Source organism: Tyto alba, unplaced genomic scaffold (assembly GCF_018691265.1).
Source record: "Tyto alba isolate M040663 unplaced genomic scaffold, T.alba_DEE_v4.0 Super-Scaffold_13, whole genome shotgun sequence".
Taxonomy (NCBI): domain Eukaryota; kingdom Metazoa; phylum Chordata; class Aves; order Strigiformes; family Tytonidae; genus Tyto; species Tyto alba.
Window position 1 is genome coordinate 35,283,524 of NW_024881275.1, and position 16,895 is coordinate 35,300,418.

General features: G+C 45.2%; 1 protein-coding gene across 6 annotated transcripts in view; it reads left to right on the top strand.

Annotated features, from left to right (window-relative positions):
• The first annotated feature begins 858 nt into the window (after positions 1–858).
• Positions 859–16,895, top strand: part of NTRK2 (neurotrophic receptor tyrosine kinase 2) — a 208,235-nt gene continuing 192,198 nt past the window's right edge. For 2 of the 6 annotated variants that reach the window (XM_042787626.1, XM_032981908.2), the window contains exon 1: positions 862–1,250. In XM_042787626.1, the coding sequence (XP_042643560.1) occupies positions 1,042–1,250 (209 nt within the window). In that variant the 5' untranslated portion in view covers positions 862–1,041. Of the gene's footprint in view, positions 1,251–16,895 lie in introns of all 6 variants that reach the window. The other 4 variants (XM_042787627.1, XM_042787628.1, XM_032981906.2 and 1 more) reach the window with 3 other exon arrangements.

A 16,895-nucleotide genomic window follows, 5' to 3' on the forward strand; every position in this document is an offset into this window, starting at 1 on the left:
ACACAAAACATCCCCGGCCGCGGAGCTGGGAAGGGAAGGACGAGGTGTTCTGGGGAAAGAACGAGGCGGTTTAAGCGTCGCTCAGCCGTCGCCTCCGGGAGCTCTTGCAACGTCCCCGTTTATCCCCCGCCCCGGCGGGGGTGCCCAGCGCCCCTCGGCAAGGTGTCCCCGTCCGCCCGGCGGGGGGGACAGCCCGCGCGAGCCTGTGTACGTGCGTGCCCGTGTCCGTGTGTCTGGGTGTGCGTGCGCCTCAAGGCTCCGGCGCAGACTGCCTATTGGTATCTCCTCTTCGGCACCCTCCCTTCTCTCCCCCTCCCCCCTCCTCCCTCCCTTGTTGCTTTTGTCTTTTTTTTTTTTTTTTTTTGTTGTTGTTTTCAGGCTCATTTTGTGGAGTTTCTGCCCCTCTCTGCGTCAGCCCCACGTCACTTTGCCGGCAGCTCCCCGGCTTTGGGCTGCAGCGGGAGCCGGGGCTGCTTTATTATCAGCTGGAGGGAGGAGGAAACGGTGCGTAGGGCGGCGAGCACGGCGCCCCGAGCCCCGCTGCCGCCGCGGGCTGCGCCTCCCTCCCGGCCCTCCCTCCCTCCGGCGGGCAGCGGCCGCCCGAGCGCCCGCCGGTAGGAGCGCAGCCTCCGCCACCTGCCCCCGCCGCTCCGCGCGTTTTGCAGCATCATCGGCAGCCGCCGCGGGGGCAGGCGGCGCCGCTGTCCGCCTGCGGGGCCGGGGGCAGGTGCCGCGCCGGCGGCCCCGCTCGCCCCTCTCCGCCCCGGTCCCGCCGCGGCGCCCGGCTCCGGGTCCCGCCGCCCCGCGGAGCGCCCACCCCCCCCACCCCCCACCCCTCGCCTCGCCCCCCCCGCCCCGCCCCGGGGCGGCTGCGGCCGCGGCGCGCCCATGTGAGCCCCGGCCGCGGGGTGCCCGTCCGCGGCGCGGCGCGGAAGGCTGCGCACCCTCCGGGCGTGCGCCCCGGCAGCGGCGGCGGCGGCGGCGTCGTCGGCGGGAGCAGGAGGAGGCCGTCGGGGCAGCGCTGGAGTGAGCGGGAGCGGCATGGTGTCCGGGCGGCGGCAGCCGGGGCCCGGCCTGGCGTGGCTGTGGGGCTGGTGCTGCCTGGTGCTGGGGTGCTGGCGGAGCGCGCTGGGCTGCCCCGCGTCCTGCCGCTGCAGCTCCTGGCGGATCTGGTGCGCGGAGCCGGCGCCGGGCATCGCCTCCTTCCCCGTGCCGCAGCGGAGCGCCGAGGGCGACAATGTCACCGAGATGTGAGTACGGCCCGGGCCCCGGGGGCGGCGGGACGGAGCGGCCGGGGGACGCTGCGGGAGGGGGCGGCGGGCGGCGGCGAGCTTAACCCGCGCCGAAGGAAGGGCACTGGCTCCGCGGGCCGGCGCCGGTGTCTGGAAGCCGGGAAGCCCGGCGTGATTTCATTTGGACGCGACTTCCCAGAGATGCCCCCGCGAGCCCGCCGAGAGGATGAATAAGCCTAATTGCCCGCGATGCGGTTCCCGGGGAGCGGGGCGGGCGGCGAGGCGGGACCGCGGGGCAGCCGATGAGCGGGACGGGGCGCGGGGGTGCCGGCCCAGGCCGGGGGGCGCGCACCTCCCGGGCCCGCTCCTCTGCGGCGGCAGCCGGTCCGGAAGGGCCGGTGTGGTGGTGGGGTTATTCGGTTTGTTTTTCGGCTTTCCCTCCCTTAGTTTATTCCAGCGAACAGAGAGTTTCGGTGGGTCGCTTTGCCCCTTCTCCCAACCCACCCCTCCAACCCTCCCTTCCCCGGTCTCTGCTACGCTCTTTCTGTGAAAAAAAAAAAAAACCAAAAAAAAAAAAAAACAAGAAGAAAGGAAAAAAAGAGGGGATGCAGCAGATTCTGGTGGAGGGTACAGAAAACTATCTTCACTGCCCTGGCTGTAGGCATGCGAGCCTGCTTTGCCCTTCTCAGTAAGGTGGCTGGAAGGAGAAAATACTAAGCCTGCAAAGGAATGAGTATTGTGCTGTCTCTCAGCAAGTGCTAGAGGATTAGGAAACCGTCATTAATAGTGAGGAAGGTGCAAAAAGTTTGTTGTTTTTTTTTTTTTTTTTTTCCTTCTCTTACCCATGTGTTACTTCCATCCTCGTTTGCCTGCAGACGATAGTCAGTGAGGGAGTTCTGTAGCTCTTAGTGTTCAATCCTGCATCATTTCACAGCTCTGTACTCTGTGGCGTCCACACACATTGCCTGAGAAAAGCTGCAAAGGCTCTTGCTGAGCAAAAAATTTTGGATGCTGGACTTGTAGATGACAGATCTGGGGAAAAAAAAAAAAAAACAAAACAACATCTCAAGCTGTTTTGTCCATCTCCGTGTTTTCCAATCCCTGTTGTTTCTGGATTGTTTTCCATGGCATTTAACGTAAAAGATACCAGAGTATCTTCTCCAAAATCTACACAGGTTTCTCACTATTTGCATTCTCCATCCTTCTTCCCTTTTTTAGTTTCCTTTAGAAACAATATCAAAATAACATTAAATACTGTGTGATTTTAGAATAAATTCAAGCCTTTGGCCTACCTTTCTGCAGTTTGCTGAAGTCAGTTTGCTGCATTTCCCCGCATGTGTTTGGAGAAATTAATTTCTGCTACTCATACACCGGCCTACTTTTGGTAGATTTTTGGGACCTATGGTAAAGAAACCGTCTTTCTGAGTTGTTACAGCAGTTACTGTTTCAGATGTGTGTTTAATAGTCTGCGAATTGCTTCAATAATAAAAAAAAAACCATTGCTTTGAGCTATGCATCTTTGCTCATTTTCATAGGCTTTGCTAGCCTTATTATCCAGGACTTTCAGTTTGGAGGTAACAGAGCAGTTTCCCCCTAGAATTTAAACCCTGTTTAAAAGGCCAGAGGAGAAAACACAGACGTAAATACGTATTCCAGCCATGATCAACTTAAAACATGTCTAGTCATTTTGCACTGATGCTTTTGGTTTCCATTTTCATGTGTTTTTTGAGCATCGCTGTCTTTACAGTTCTTTTCAGTTTTTACTGTATCATTCTGTGACATTGCACGTTGCTGTGTTTGGTGATCTAAAAATAATTTTGAGTCATGGATTTCTCGGGAGATGCTGTTGCATGTATTTAAGATGGTCTTTTCATGCGTACTTTTAACATAAAACACAGAGGCCCTTTAATTAGTTTATACGCATAAATTAAAAATTGGACTGCAGTAGCTGTCACGTTATTTCACCGTGGGAGCTCAGCAAGCAGTAAATATGTAGGGGAGCAGTTCTAATGCGGTAGATACAGATCATGGAAACATTTTTTAGCACTGCATATCTTGCTTTATTCTAGCTAAGAAACAAGTTTAAGAGACGGGAGCATTGCGTTTTACTGGGGAGTCTTCAAGCCTGATTTTTCTTTTATGTGCTGTATAGATACGGGCGTACAATTCCCTTGGTCCGTGGTGGAATTACTCTTGGTATAAATAAGAGTGAGAGGAGCGTAAGACAATTAATTTCTAGTGATTTGTTCCCATGTATTTCCCAAGCGTCTGTTGAAACTGATCCTTCATCTGCTGCTTAGGTCCTGCTCTTGATGGCCGCGGGTCCCGCAGCCCTAGGCAGAACATCGACAGGCGCCCTGGGGCACGTGGGCCGAGTCTAGATCCTCACCTGGGCCACGTGCACTGGGAGTGCTGGGGTAACTGGGCGGTTTGGGTGGGCGTGTGAAACCCATGGTGGTACGGAGGGTTGGCGGCGGGCTGGGTGGAGGGCACAGGGCAGGCAGGACGTGAGTGGGCAGCGAGGGTTTCCCCTCGGCTCCGAGAGGTGGGGAGAAAGCTGGGTTGGGGTGGGCGGGAATGGCAGAGCTGCCGTCCCCTGCGTCTAACAGCCTCCACCACTGGATAGCCGGGTGCTGCAGCTCTGTTTTGGCCTGTGGGTAAATTGAGATTTAGAGCTTAATAAACACTCTCCTCCCAGTCCAGCTGTTTCTTGATTCCTGGTTGGATCCCCCAACCAAATCTGCTGAGAGCAGTAGAAAGACACCCAGTGCACCGCTGCATCAGCCCTGCGAGGGCCGGCTGCTGCGACCTGGTGTGGGAGGGCATAATACCTGTGCCTGGTGCTTTTCTTAGTCATCTTCCTCACTCTTTCCATTTCTCATTGTTTTTGCATATTTTTCTATTAAGTTGAATAAAGACAGATTTTGAAAATTCTATGTCTCTAACAGGGTTTTAAGTTTGTCCAGTTGCCTGGGGCACTGATGTGGGCTGGTCTTTATCTGGAAAGCACGTGCCAGTGCTTAAATCACTTATCGTAACAGAGCTTAGTTGTAATAAGTGTTTGGTAGTTTGGTTATTATTAGAGATAAATTGAACCGTGGAGTGAGATCCTGCATTAAAATCATGGTATCAGTCACTGAAGCTTGGCCAAGGACCAAAAACGGTGAGAAAAAAATGGACATGTAAGTATTGTTAAATCCATGCATTGTAGGCACAATAGCAAATAAGTAGTCCTTGGCGAGATCACTCAAGCAAAAATATTAATAGTAAATGAGTCATTTTTAAAGTGTTCAGGACTTCTTGTAAAAGGACTGGTCTAGTGTTTTTTCATAAAGTAAAATGTATTGTTAGTATATGTCAGTGTATACAACTCTTCAAAGACTTTGATTTCAAAGGGTCTTCTTGAAGTGCAGGTATATTCGTGGCCTAGTTTCACAGTTCTGGTATCAAGTCATTAATATGTTAACTTACGATTATTCAGGTGAACGGGGTTTGAAATTAATTGCTGTATTTCAGGAAGAACTGCTTGCCAACAAAATAGTGGGTGACTTTTAAGCTCTTGCCTATTAAAAGAGAGGTGATTGTGTATTGCGTACATTTCAAAACCACAAAATAAATTTCTAATGCAGTTATATAAAGCACTCTAGAATTGTTAATAAATAAGACAGGATAAGTAATTTATAGAGTCAGTTATTTAACAAGTCATGTGAGCTTATGCTAAAAAAAAAGGCATGTTTAAATTGGTGTGAAGTACAAAGCTGTTGGTATTTTGTGTCTCTTCCATTTTAGATTTCTAGACTGTTGTAGATACAATGTAATCTAAAACTGTCTACAAGGCTTCTCAACCTCAAGCCCCTTCCTCCTCAAAACAACTTTTGGCTGTGAAACATTACATGGCTTGGCTGGATTGAAAAGATATTTCTAGTGACTTGGAATTGTGTAATAAAGCACAAAATCAGGCATTGGACTACAGATTATTAAAGGGGTTTTGGACGGTGGTGATAGAATAGTTGCTTCTAGGAATTTGTCTTTTTTTTTAAAAGTCTTCCTTGAAAGATCTGGGAAATTGGCTAAGGTGAGTTGAAAGTAAGCATTATGAAAATCATGTTTGTAATTTCTGGGCTCTAAAAATACTCCAAATATCACAGAGCATTGGGTTTTGTAAATCTTTTTTTGCTCCCCTGAAACCTTTTGTGTGGCTTGTTTTAGCCCTTGTCCTTCAGCTTGATGGGGCTCCGCCGGGTCTCCAGGAGGGCTGTCTCTGGCTGGCTGAGGTGGAGCAGCTCATGGAGAGGGGAAGCATCCCTCCGGAGATGCTCAGTGTTGGGCAGGGCTGGGCTGGCAGAACACCGCCTCTCCCTCCCGGGTCACTGGTCACTCAAGAGTTTTGAGAGAGGCTTGGGATTTATATGCTAAAATGAAAGCTGTTTGTATGAATTCAGGGATTTGGTCTTGGATACGCTCTTTTCAGGAAACTTCCATTTCTTTCCATACGATTGAGAAAGCAGAGGGCCTGGCAGTCCAGCCTGTGATATCTTTAGGACGGCATTTTCCAGATTTCTCAGGTTCTATTTTTTCTTTATTATTTTTATGCTGACATTGTAAGGGAGAATGTAGTTTAACAAGATTCTAGATCCCAAATCACTGTGAAGCAAAAACTTTTGCATAACTAAACGAGGGCCTTATTTCTCTCTTTTGCATTTAATTTTAAAGTAAGAGGGAAAGTTGTCGGCGTGATGTTGTGCCACCCTCCCCACCCCCCTTTTTTCTTGGATTGCAGTTCTCTCTCTCCTGTGTTTGTCATCTGTCACTGCATGATTGTCTGTATGACAATACGTCAATCAAAGTGGTCATACAAATATCTTTGCCCAAGCTGGAAGGGTATATCAGGTAATGAGTAATAAAAGATGAAAAATGGAGCAGAGAACTCTAAAACTGTCTCAATGCTGTATTGATGTTAAATGTGTACTTAGCTTGTTACATCTGAAAATGCTGTCTTTGAAAACTGTACTTTAAAAAGTGAAGCACTGATTGTATAACTTCATTAATTTACATGCATTTCAAATGGAGAAATAAATTTGTAGAGGTTTGAAAACTTGTGCTGCCTAGGATGCGACTACACCCTGTTACTGGACGCTGTTCGTATTTTCTAAGATCTCTTCATCCAGATGTCTGTAGGTATATAGCCGCTATTAAAATCAAATATAGTTGGGATTCACCATAATTCCTGTTTGACTGGGAGCCTATATTTTAAGAAACTGCAAAAAGCAAACCGAACTACTCCCTCTTCTGAAATATGCATATGGAGATCCTGTTTCTTAAATAGCTACTATTAACCATAATATTGCACAATCATAATGGACTTACGGGAAATGAGCCATGCCATGGAAATTCTGTTTTGAATATGCAATTTTTTTTTATATTTTCCTGGAAGAAAATGACCTGCACTGAGTGTTGATCATTGACAGAAGTTATAGCTGAAACTTAAATATATTTAATACTAATTCAGCTATTCCTGTTTCTGGCTTGTGTTGTCATCAGTAGGATACATTCTTGAAGATCAGATTTCAGGTCAATATTCTTTGGTTCCTAGGCAAGGCCTGAAGAAATGAGATTTTTTTTTTTGCATAAGTGAGAGAAAGTGGAACAAGACAGGCCAAAGGCCCACAGTGCATTTTCAGAGGCACTTTAGGAGATTGTAATCTCTGAATGGTGTGACTTGAACAGGCCTTTGGCTAAGCCTGCTGGTCCTGATCCAGCAAGGTACTTAGATGCCTTTTATTTCAGGGGGAGGCTGGGGCTGAGATTCTGGCCTTGTTCAAATCAGTGACAAAACTGGATGGAATTAGCATTTCACCAGCATAGAGAAGTTTAGAGGACATGAAAAAAACTTTAATTCAGGTGCTTTCCTGACTCAGTTGGGAAGAGAATGGGCCTGTTGCTCCATTATTTGATGTGTTTTTGATTTACGGCTTTTCTTGGACCTCAAGCGTCTTCCTGCTGTGTGAAGACTAAGTATGTTGAGGCAGGAGAAAGTTGAGATGGAGTATTTTAGAGGGGTCTTTCACAAAGTTTTAGATAATTCTGTATTGAAATGAACCTGCACCTCCACATGCAAAACAGTAGCAGCTGCAGCCACTACAGAAGCTTGTGCTGGATCCATAGAGGATATATGTTTTACTACATACAGTTGTCTGATGTATAAATACAAGAAGGGCAAGACATTAATCAGAGTTAGTCCATTGCTGAAACAGAAGAGCAGTGAAATGGCAACACTTCTGAGCTCCTTATGGAAGGGTCTGTCAATAAAGCTGTAGTGGGGCTGGGCAGGTTACCTGTTTTTCCTATTGGTTTGGCAATTGAGCCAAAATAAATCTTCCAATTTTAGATTTAAATGAAATTATTGTTACCTTTTTTATTTCCTAGCCATAAATGTAAAAATAATTAAGGCCGTATTAAACAGATACCTTGTGAAGCACGGGTGTCCCACATTGCACAATCAGATACTGTGTTCCATATGAACAGTATATGGCATGTGACTTTTCCCATTCTTTTGCAACAACTGTCTGATTTTCTGAATGCTAGACAGCACAGCAAGCATATGCAGATAAATCACGTGTACATACTGGGCATGTCAGACTTACTGGGCATGGACTGGGACACTTTTCACAGCATGTGCTGTGGGTGTCATGCGCTGGACTTACTAATAGTGTCTGGGACTGTCCCAGGCCTCAGAATTTAAAATCTGGCAGCTGCCTACAAACAGTGTAGCGAAGGCACTTAACTCAGCTAGCTACTTTGCTGCCAGCAATGGAGAGCTCACTTCTTCCAGGAAGTGATTCAGGAGGCTAAATTAGGTTCCTACTGCAAATTGCCTGATGGAGGCGTCCCCTTCTCTCTCCACTGAGTATAAGGAAAACCTTGGGGACTTAGTTCACTGGGGTGAGTGGAAAAAGCAAGACCTTCCTTTTAGCGAGCAGGGTCACGCTGTGGTGTAAGATGTTACTGTGGTCTGAGATAAACCATTTCAGCAGTGCATGAGGGGACCTGCTCTGCCTGAAGCAGAGCATGGGTCTGAACTAAGGTCTTGCATGTCAGCATCTGAACTACTGTCCTGTATGGTGTACAGATGTGGGCTCGCCTCGGTCCTTCCTGTCTGAGTCGCCTTACTTGGCATGGAGTATTTAAATGCACTTTTGGGTCAGAGAGCAGGACAGTCTGTCTAGCTAAGTGACTGTGGTGCTTATTTCTGTAGTGAGACAGCGGGGTCCTAATTACAGTAATTACAGCAAAAATTAGAACAGCGCAAACAGGTAAGGTTGAGACTGCCCTCCCTCAGGTTGCTTTATAGTATGGTATCTTCTGAGAGACTGGGATCACCTTCCCTCAGACGGAGAGGAAGGAATTGAAGCTGATACCCCTGGATGCTACTGGAGCATTATTTCCAACATTTCTTCTAAATCTGTGGTCTTCTACCTCACACAGACATACAGTTTTTGTTTGTGTCCTGGGTTTGAGTGAGTGGTGGGGTTTTTTGGTAGCAGGGGAGGGGGCTATAGGGGTGGCCCCCTGTGAGAAGCTTCTCGAAGCTCCCCCAGCTCCACGCCAGCTCCACCTCTGCACCAAAACTGAGCCAATCAGCTGCACCTCTGCAATAACGTATTTAAGAAGGGACGTGGTGATGTGCAGTGGGACTTGTGAGGAGGAGTTGCTGCAGCTGCATGAACACCAAGGCCAGTGGGGGAACGGAGGAAGAAAGGAGGGGGGAGGTGTGCCGGAGCAGAGACCCCCCTGTATCCTGTGGTGAGACGGCAAGGCGTCCCCCCCCTGCCACCCATGAAGATCTACGGTGGAGCAGACACTGATTTATGGCCTGTGTTTTGTTTTGCCTGGATGATCAAGGTGCCGTGCCCGAAGAAGGCTGGGGTCTTGTGGGAAGAAGCAGCCCCCACTGCTGTAGTTCAGTGCTGGGAGGATTGCAGCATGTGGGGGTGTCCCACGCCAGAGCAGCTCGGGAAGGGCTGCAGCCGTGGGAGGGAATCCAGTTGGAGAAAGTTGGTGACCCATGATGGAGCAGTGTGGGGAATGCCGCGGCCCGTGGGAGGGACTCAAGTTGGAGAAAGTTTGTGGAGGACTGTCTCCTGTGAGAGGGGGACCATGCTGGAGCAGGGGGAAGAAGTTCCAGAATCTCCCCCCACTGAAGATGGAAGAAGCAGCAGCACTGACTGCACCCCACCCCATTCCCTGCCCCTGCGCCGCTGTGGGGAGGAGGTAGAGATATTGGGAGCAGAGCTGAGCCTGGGAAGAAGGGAGGGGTGGGGGGAAGGTGTTCTCAAGAGGTGGCAATGCTTCTCACTGTCCTACTCAGTTGTGTTGTTAGTGTCTGTAATAAATGTATGTTCCTTTTTTTCGTCCCCTAACGAGTCTGCCTTTTGCTTGTGACCATAAAGGGGGATTTTTTCCCCATCCCAGTCCTATCTCGAACCCCAAGCCTGGCTCTCTGTCTCTTCTTATTGCCGGAAGAGAAGGGGGAGAGAGTGGCTGCGTGGTGTTAGGCTGCCATCCAGGCTCAAACCATGACAGGTTGTTGTTTTTTTTTTTTTTTGTTTTTTTTTTTTTTTTTTTGTTTGTTTGTTTTTTTTTTTTTTTTTTTTTTTTAACAGGTGAATCTATTTGGTGAATATAGGTCTGGTTCAGGATGGTGAAATACCTTTTTTTTTCTTTTTTTTTCCCACTATGTGGGTGAATAGTCTATTGCATATTCATCTGTTACTCTGCCCTCCATTCTTGCCTCTTCCTAATCTTTAGAAACAGGTTTTGGAACACATTATGCATACCGTGATCTTCACCTGGTAAACACGTACACTCTCTTTTCCTGCTGGGAGCAGTTCGCTCAGTTCTCTTCATGGGACTAACTATGTAGTGTGCTTAAGCATATGCTCAAGTATGTTAAAGTTTGGAGTTGTAGCAGTATCAGTATCTTTTGAAGACATTGTATACACACAAATTTTCAAACTTTTGGGATTAGGTTCAAATAGATTTACAAACATTTTGAATTGGCACAAATCCCCATGACATCAAGGCACCTAAGTAGAGAAATATTAATGCTGGATACCACTTTTGCACTAGACATCGCTGCAGAGCCCGGACCGTGTTTGTGTGCAGCAAATATCTTGCTGCCTGGAGCCTGTGTCATTTGGGGGATGTGGACCTAGATGGCACAGCTGCAGAAATAGATACCACTTGTCCTGGGTGTGGGTGGAAGAAAGACTCTGTAGATCTTATGTGACCTGAGCGGTTCTCCCAGCTCTCTGTGGCATTCCTGTCTGCATGGAGATGGGGCAGTTGTTCCTTCTGTTTGCTTGGTCTGGTTGCAGGCATAGTTTTCGCCTGCTGTAGAGCACTTCTGCATATTCTTACGACTTTTAACGAACAGTTTAACGTGAAGCAGTTTTTGCTCTTCACAGCAGGTGTCTGAAATGAAGGGTTTAGGAGGTGAGAGTCTCAACAGTCGGAGATGTCACTGAAATGTCTGCTCAGTCTTGTAGAACCGCAGGTGAACAATTCACCTTCACCACGCACATCCTGGGGAAGGGGCAATGCTGCAAGGGTGTGTGGGTTGGAGGAGCGCTGGAAGGTGTGTGCAGCGGTGCGATGTGGTCATGAGAACTGTAAGGAGAAACAGGCTGGCAGATGAGAAAAATACTACTCTTACTCATAAGCAGTGGCAGGGACAAAAGCTATTAAAGTAGATGAAGAATGCTATGAAAATAGTGGTGGGTAAGGAGAAGGCAGCTTTGCAGAAACAGTGAGGAAGTGAAGAAGTTTGAAGGCTACTGTAGCAAAAGATGTCACCTTGTGAAAGTGGTACATGCAGGGTAAGAGTTCAGTTTGAAGGGAAAATAGTAGAGAAGGTGATCTAAGGCTTGAAATGATGTTAAAATGGAAAATTAACGCTTACAAAAGAGTATATTTTCCTAAAGTGTAGCAATAAAGACATCCGTGAGTGGGTTTTATAAGTAAAGTTGATCTCACTCTAGAAAAGGCAATACATATATGTCAGGCAGCAGAATGAGCAGAAATACGAAGAGAAACCTGAAAGACAGGCACAGGACGCTTGTCTGCACTTACCATTGCAAGAGAGAATTTCCCCAAAACCAAACCGTTGAAGTACAACATGGAAAGTTATGGAAACAGTGGCAGCAATGTGGCAGTCAGCACGAGTATTAGAAATACTCTGGATACTGACAAATGTGCAGAAAGTGTAATAAACACATCATTATGCTAATATATGCAGTGTAAGTAAGAAACTGTTTATATTAAGTGAAGAACAGAGTTCCTCAAGTGAAGAGAAAGTGATTTTTTTTAGGCATGCTAATGGAAAAAGCTATAAATTCAAAAGATTAGCCAATTAAAATGAGAAGAAATGGTCTATAGAGGACAGAGAACAGAATGGAAATAAATGTGATAAAAGAAAGTGAAATAGGGAACTGTGAAGAGCACACAAATGTGGAAGAGTGAAGAGTGCCTCTGAAAGGCTTTAGCAGAAAAGAAATTTTAACGCTGTTGAAATGCGCTCTGAAAAATGCATTGGTTAAATATAAATAGTAAGATTGGTATTGACATACAGAAGGTGGCAACCTGTTCTGGGCCTAGAAGTGTGAGATAAATGCCAAGAAAGTCAATATAATGGAAAGTCAAAAAGACAACCCATAACCCTTTTGGAATGTTTCGGTAACATAATATGAAGCTGTACTCACGTATGTCTTCCATTAAAAGAGAAGATACGGCTTGGAGAAGGCACAGATCTGTGGTCAGGGCTACACAAGATATTTCACAGATCATGGGAGAGGCTAGGAAATCACTTATAAACCATGGCAGCAGATAGTATCATTTGAAGAATGGAAAAACATGTACCGATTGGGTTCTCAATGTAGCAACTGCAGAGAGAAAGGGTAGAGATGATCACTGTATGTAGACTCTCAAGACTTAAATAAAAACAGAAGAAGGAAGTTTTTGCTGGTTTATGGGAAGAGGAATATTATTTGAGATGTCAGGAGTCAAATTATTCAGCAAATTTAATGCATTAACAGGATCTAGATGGATTTTCCTGGAAAGATGGCTTAAAGGTTTTCAGTTTCACTCCATTGTTTGGAAGTACTACTTTTTGATCTATATTTGGCATGAGATGTATTGCATGCAGTGAATGAGACAGTGGACAGTATAGCAGGTACAGACATATGATCCAGCTAATATCAGAGCAGATTGAACAGAGTATTTGACATTCCAAGAGCCTGTAATTTGAGACTGAATAAAGCCAGGTATTAATGTCAAACAGTGGAAATAATATTTGTGGGGGCAAGACTGATCTCAGAGGGAATTTCAGAGGGAATTTTTTATGCTGAAACAAAGAGTGAGGAAATAACATGTCAAAACCTGGAGATAGGAATAAGACTCAAAATGGTGTGAAGTACACTTATTTATGTCGACAAGTGTTTATCTAACTCTGAAGGATGTGCAACTCTCTTAAGATGTCCCTTCCACAAAGTCACTGCCTGAGCATGGGCACCTGGAAAGGAGCAAATTCAAAGGTTTTGACATCAACCAAGATGCTTTAATGTTTTGATTCACTGAGGGTCCTGAAAAGATGCATATAAAGGATGGTTAGGGGTCATCTTCGTGTGCTGTTATGGAACTGATTTTTGTTGTTCTCATTTGCATCAAGGCCAATGACAGCTACAGAGTTGGACTGTGCAAGTGCTGAAAAAGACAGCGGTTGTGTTACTAGTCTTTGGAGAGTCACTGCACTAGGTGGTTCTGCCTCTAAATATAGTAACTGTTTCCTTAAAGTCTGCATTGCAGACATACTAATTTATTTTTACTTTTGCCTTCATGCTTGCATACTCTAAAGACGGAACTAAGGTTGACTGGCAAATCGTGGGCTTTCCATTTCCCAGGGAGTTGTAGTCATAAGCAAGACTATGGATCTGCTCCTGCAGTGCCAAAACAAGGTTGACATCTCCACTGGATTCCTGCTTTCTCTTGCTTTAACCTGGTGGATTGGCACTAATCATCCATGATGAAGGTTCTGGAGAAGCAATTCCCAATGGCAACTGTGTATTACTAATTGGATGCTGCTAACTGGGTAATCACAGTATCTTGGCATGGAGCAGAATATCTGAGCCCCGCTGTCTCCTGGCAGTTGATGCAGCCACACATCAAGAACGAGGGAATTCTGGAAGGTAACCGTGACCTTGGCCATGAGATGCTGAGTTCCAGATTGTCCTGAACAGCACGTTTCCTGAATGTAGTATAGTGTAGTGAAGGATTTGCTCAAAAAATGGGCATGCCTATGGCTGCAAAGAAAGATCCCATAGTTGATTGTGTCAGCTCCAGAGCTGCTGTACTGGCATGTGGAGAGCTACCTCCTGTAGTCTTCAGTGACTCATGGTTAAATACTCTAAATGGGAAGAAAAAAAACGCTAAAGGATGACTTAAGGAGCCTGTGATAGTGGCAATCAGTTTTTCGCTCTGTGAAATAGTGATTCACAGTTTAAAAAAAAAAAAAAAAATACCACCACAGCACTTGCTCAGAATTTGTCAGGAGACACGAGGCAACCAGGGAGTCGAGCACCTGTTTGTAAAATTGCTGAATGCTAGGTAAGCCCACAGTGGACTAACTTGACACACTGCCTCTGTCCCAAGTTGCTGCATGCTCTTTCAGCAGTAGAGGTTCTGTTTTGTGAGGTTGGCCTCATGAAAAGTGGCACTGATGGTACCAGATGGAGACAGCAAGATAGAATAAAATAATTGGAGTAAGCCTCTATATCTGTAGAGAACTTGTCGCTTGTAGGTGTCTAAATCATGCTCACTGCTTGCTGTTACAGTTTCCTTCCTAGGCGAAGCTTGGTCCTAAGTAGAAAGATTTCTTGGTTGGGTAGAGATTGTATCAATGGTCCCTACATCTGTCTGAAACCTGTCATTCCTGGTATGCAACATTGTGTGTATCTGAGCTTCGTTTTCAAACTATGGGAGCTCACACCCCTCAAGCGTTATTTTAAACTTGGTTTCAGAGGGGCTGGAATTGAAACCCATTTGAATCTGTCCATTTCCATCAAGTATTGTGTGAAGCTTACAGATTTTGTGTTACTTTGATGCATAACCATAAACTAGCCCAGGTGTGTTGAAAATGCCCCTAAGTTTTAGCATACCTTTTGTTGAACTTGGTCTGACATTTGAGTTTGTAAGAAAATACATCAGTACGGAACTTTGCAATGTTTAATTGCTGATGTTACCATACAGTTCGCACAGTAGTGTGGTCTAGGGACATACGTGACCTGTCATTAAATGGTAATTCATCTACTGACAGTTCAAAGTCTGAAGTGTACTGCCTTTTTCCCTAAAGATTCAGTGAAAAAATAACTCAAGAGTATAAAGTTTTCCAAAAGTTCCGAAACATTTCACCAGGGAATGTTTATTAATTTTAAAAACTTTCTTTCCCGGCTGTATGAACCAGAACAAGGCATATAACTGATTCATTTTTTGGAGTGTTAAGAAAATATGTTTCCCATAAAGGGATTTTTCTGGCAATAGAAATAGTTCTGGAGCTGAATTGCAGTGTTACTTGCTTGCATCTGTGTTGTTAAGACTAGTGTGTGTTAGTTTTCCAGCATGTCCTTATAGCTCCAAATGGACTAGTATACCTTAACATATATTGATCCAGAGGAAGTAAGAGTAAATCAAATAAGTGAGGAGAGGATACTTCTGCTGACTAGTTTTTTTCAGGTTGAGAAAAAGATTTGAAAGATAGAGTGAAATTCTTTTTTGAGCAATTGAGACACAAAATACTCTAGACTGCTTTAAAGAGCAGAACCTGCTTTCTCCTCATACTCTTGCGGTTCAGAGGTTGCTTCGCTGATATTATACGGACTGTATCCATAGTCTTTCACATGTGTAATGAACATAAGAGAAAACCACCGTTTTAAAGGAGAACTTACTTGGAGGAGTTAACTCTTAAGATGGCAATTTAAAATATCCTTTCCAGAATGTTGCAGAAGTGGTGAAGTATGAGTGTGTGACATTATTCAATAGCTGCTGAAGTGTGCTGAGATGAACAAGTTCCTGTAGGTTGTAATGTGCAGTCAGTAGGTGTGTGATTCTGCATGCCTTTATTAGAATTAATCAGTAGTTTACAAAGTGGAGATGAAATTGAAGCTCTGAAAACAAATATTGTTTACTGACGACTCACTGAAGGAGAGTCAGAATGGTATAGTATAATCAAGCAAATAGTATTGTAGGCAGCTGAGGGTTTGGTTTAGAGTCAGCAGCTGGTATTTGTGAGCTGATACGTGTGATCCGACTGGGTACGATGCAGCCGGGTTTTGATGGTGCTGCGCTTTGCTGTGGTGTGCAGTGGGAGCTTCCAAGCTCCTCACGTGACTTCATCCAGCCATGAGTCAGGATGTTTTTCTTCTGTGCTACAGTAAAAATGTTTGGTTAAAGAATAGGGTGGGTATTCTTAAGGGCAGGCAGGCAAATTACATTTCTCAGCATTGCCCACTGCAAGTCAGAGCTTTTAGAGTATTAATGTTTGATGGTAAGTAGCATCAAGGTAGAGTAGTTGTGAAGAAGGTAAAGACAGACCTCAGTTAGGGAGAGGTTTTATTTCAAACCTGCCTCTAAATTCAACAGAAGAACAACTTCCCCTTACAGTGTACAGCTACATCATCGTACTCACTGCAATGAAATAGCTGCAAAGGCTTAATTTAAAACAGACTTGTTAAGCAAGTAAGGAAGCATAAGAGGACATGACTTGCTTATGTTAAATTACATCTGTCCACTATTTCTTCAAGGATTTCCAACTGCATGAAATTTGCTTTACTGTCATATTCTGTGCTGAGAAGTGTTTTTACAGATGTGTTGCAGAGCAGGTATTGTTTTGAGTTAGTTGCACTTAGCCAGATTTTTTTCTGGGTACCTGTTTGAATTATGGTTATGGAAAATCAGTGGTTTCTTTTGGTTCTTTCAGTTAGGAACTGGAATCATAAATCATTCACCGTCAAGACACTAGTACCAGCTCAGAGTAAAGTATGTTCCCCTTCATTTTTCTTTTAAGGGATGCAATAAGAGAAGGAAAGAGAAGATCATAAATTCATTCCACTTCTTCCCAAATATCATCCTTTTGGTTTGTTCCCTAATGGAACAACACTGATCTTTTTATATAGCTTGTGTGCGCATGCTCAGGTCTTCATCTGGTGTAAATTGTGGTAACTTCATTGACTTCAGCAGAGCTGAGCTGTTTTACACTGTCTGAGGCTTACCACAGGATGTAGTACACTAATATATTTCTGTGCGACACTATATGTTGTGTCAAATTCTGGAGCTTCTTGTAGCGGAAAGTTCTGGTTAAACGTTTTTATGATTAAAATAGCAGTGTCAGAATTGGATGGGTGATATGTGCATTTAAGTGATGGATCTACATTCTGGCAGTGTTTGTCAGAGGTCTCTTTGATGGCTTAATCTTTAGCTAGTACAACTGGTTGCTCAGTTTCTTTTCTTTTACTCTTCTGAGTCTCTTTTCCCTCTCCTTCTCTGTCCATTTTCCTCAATTCATGCTCTCCTATGTTTTTGCTATCTCTGTCAGGTCTTCACACGTTTCTCATT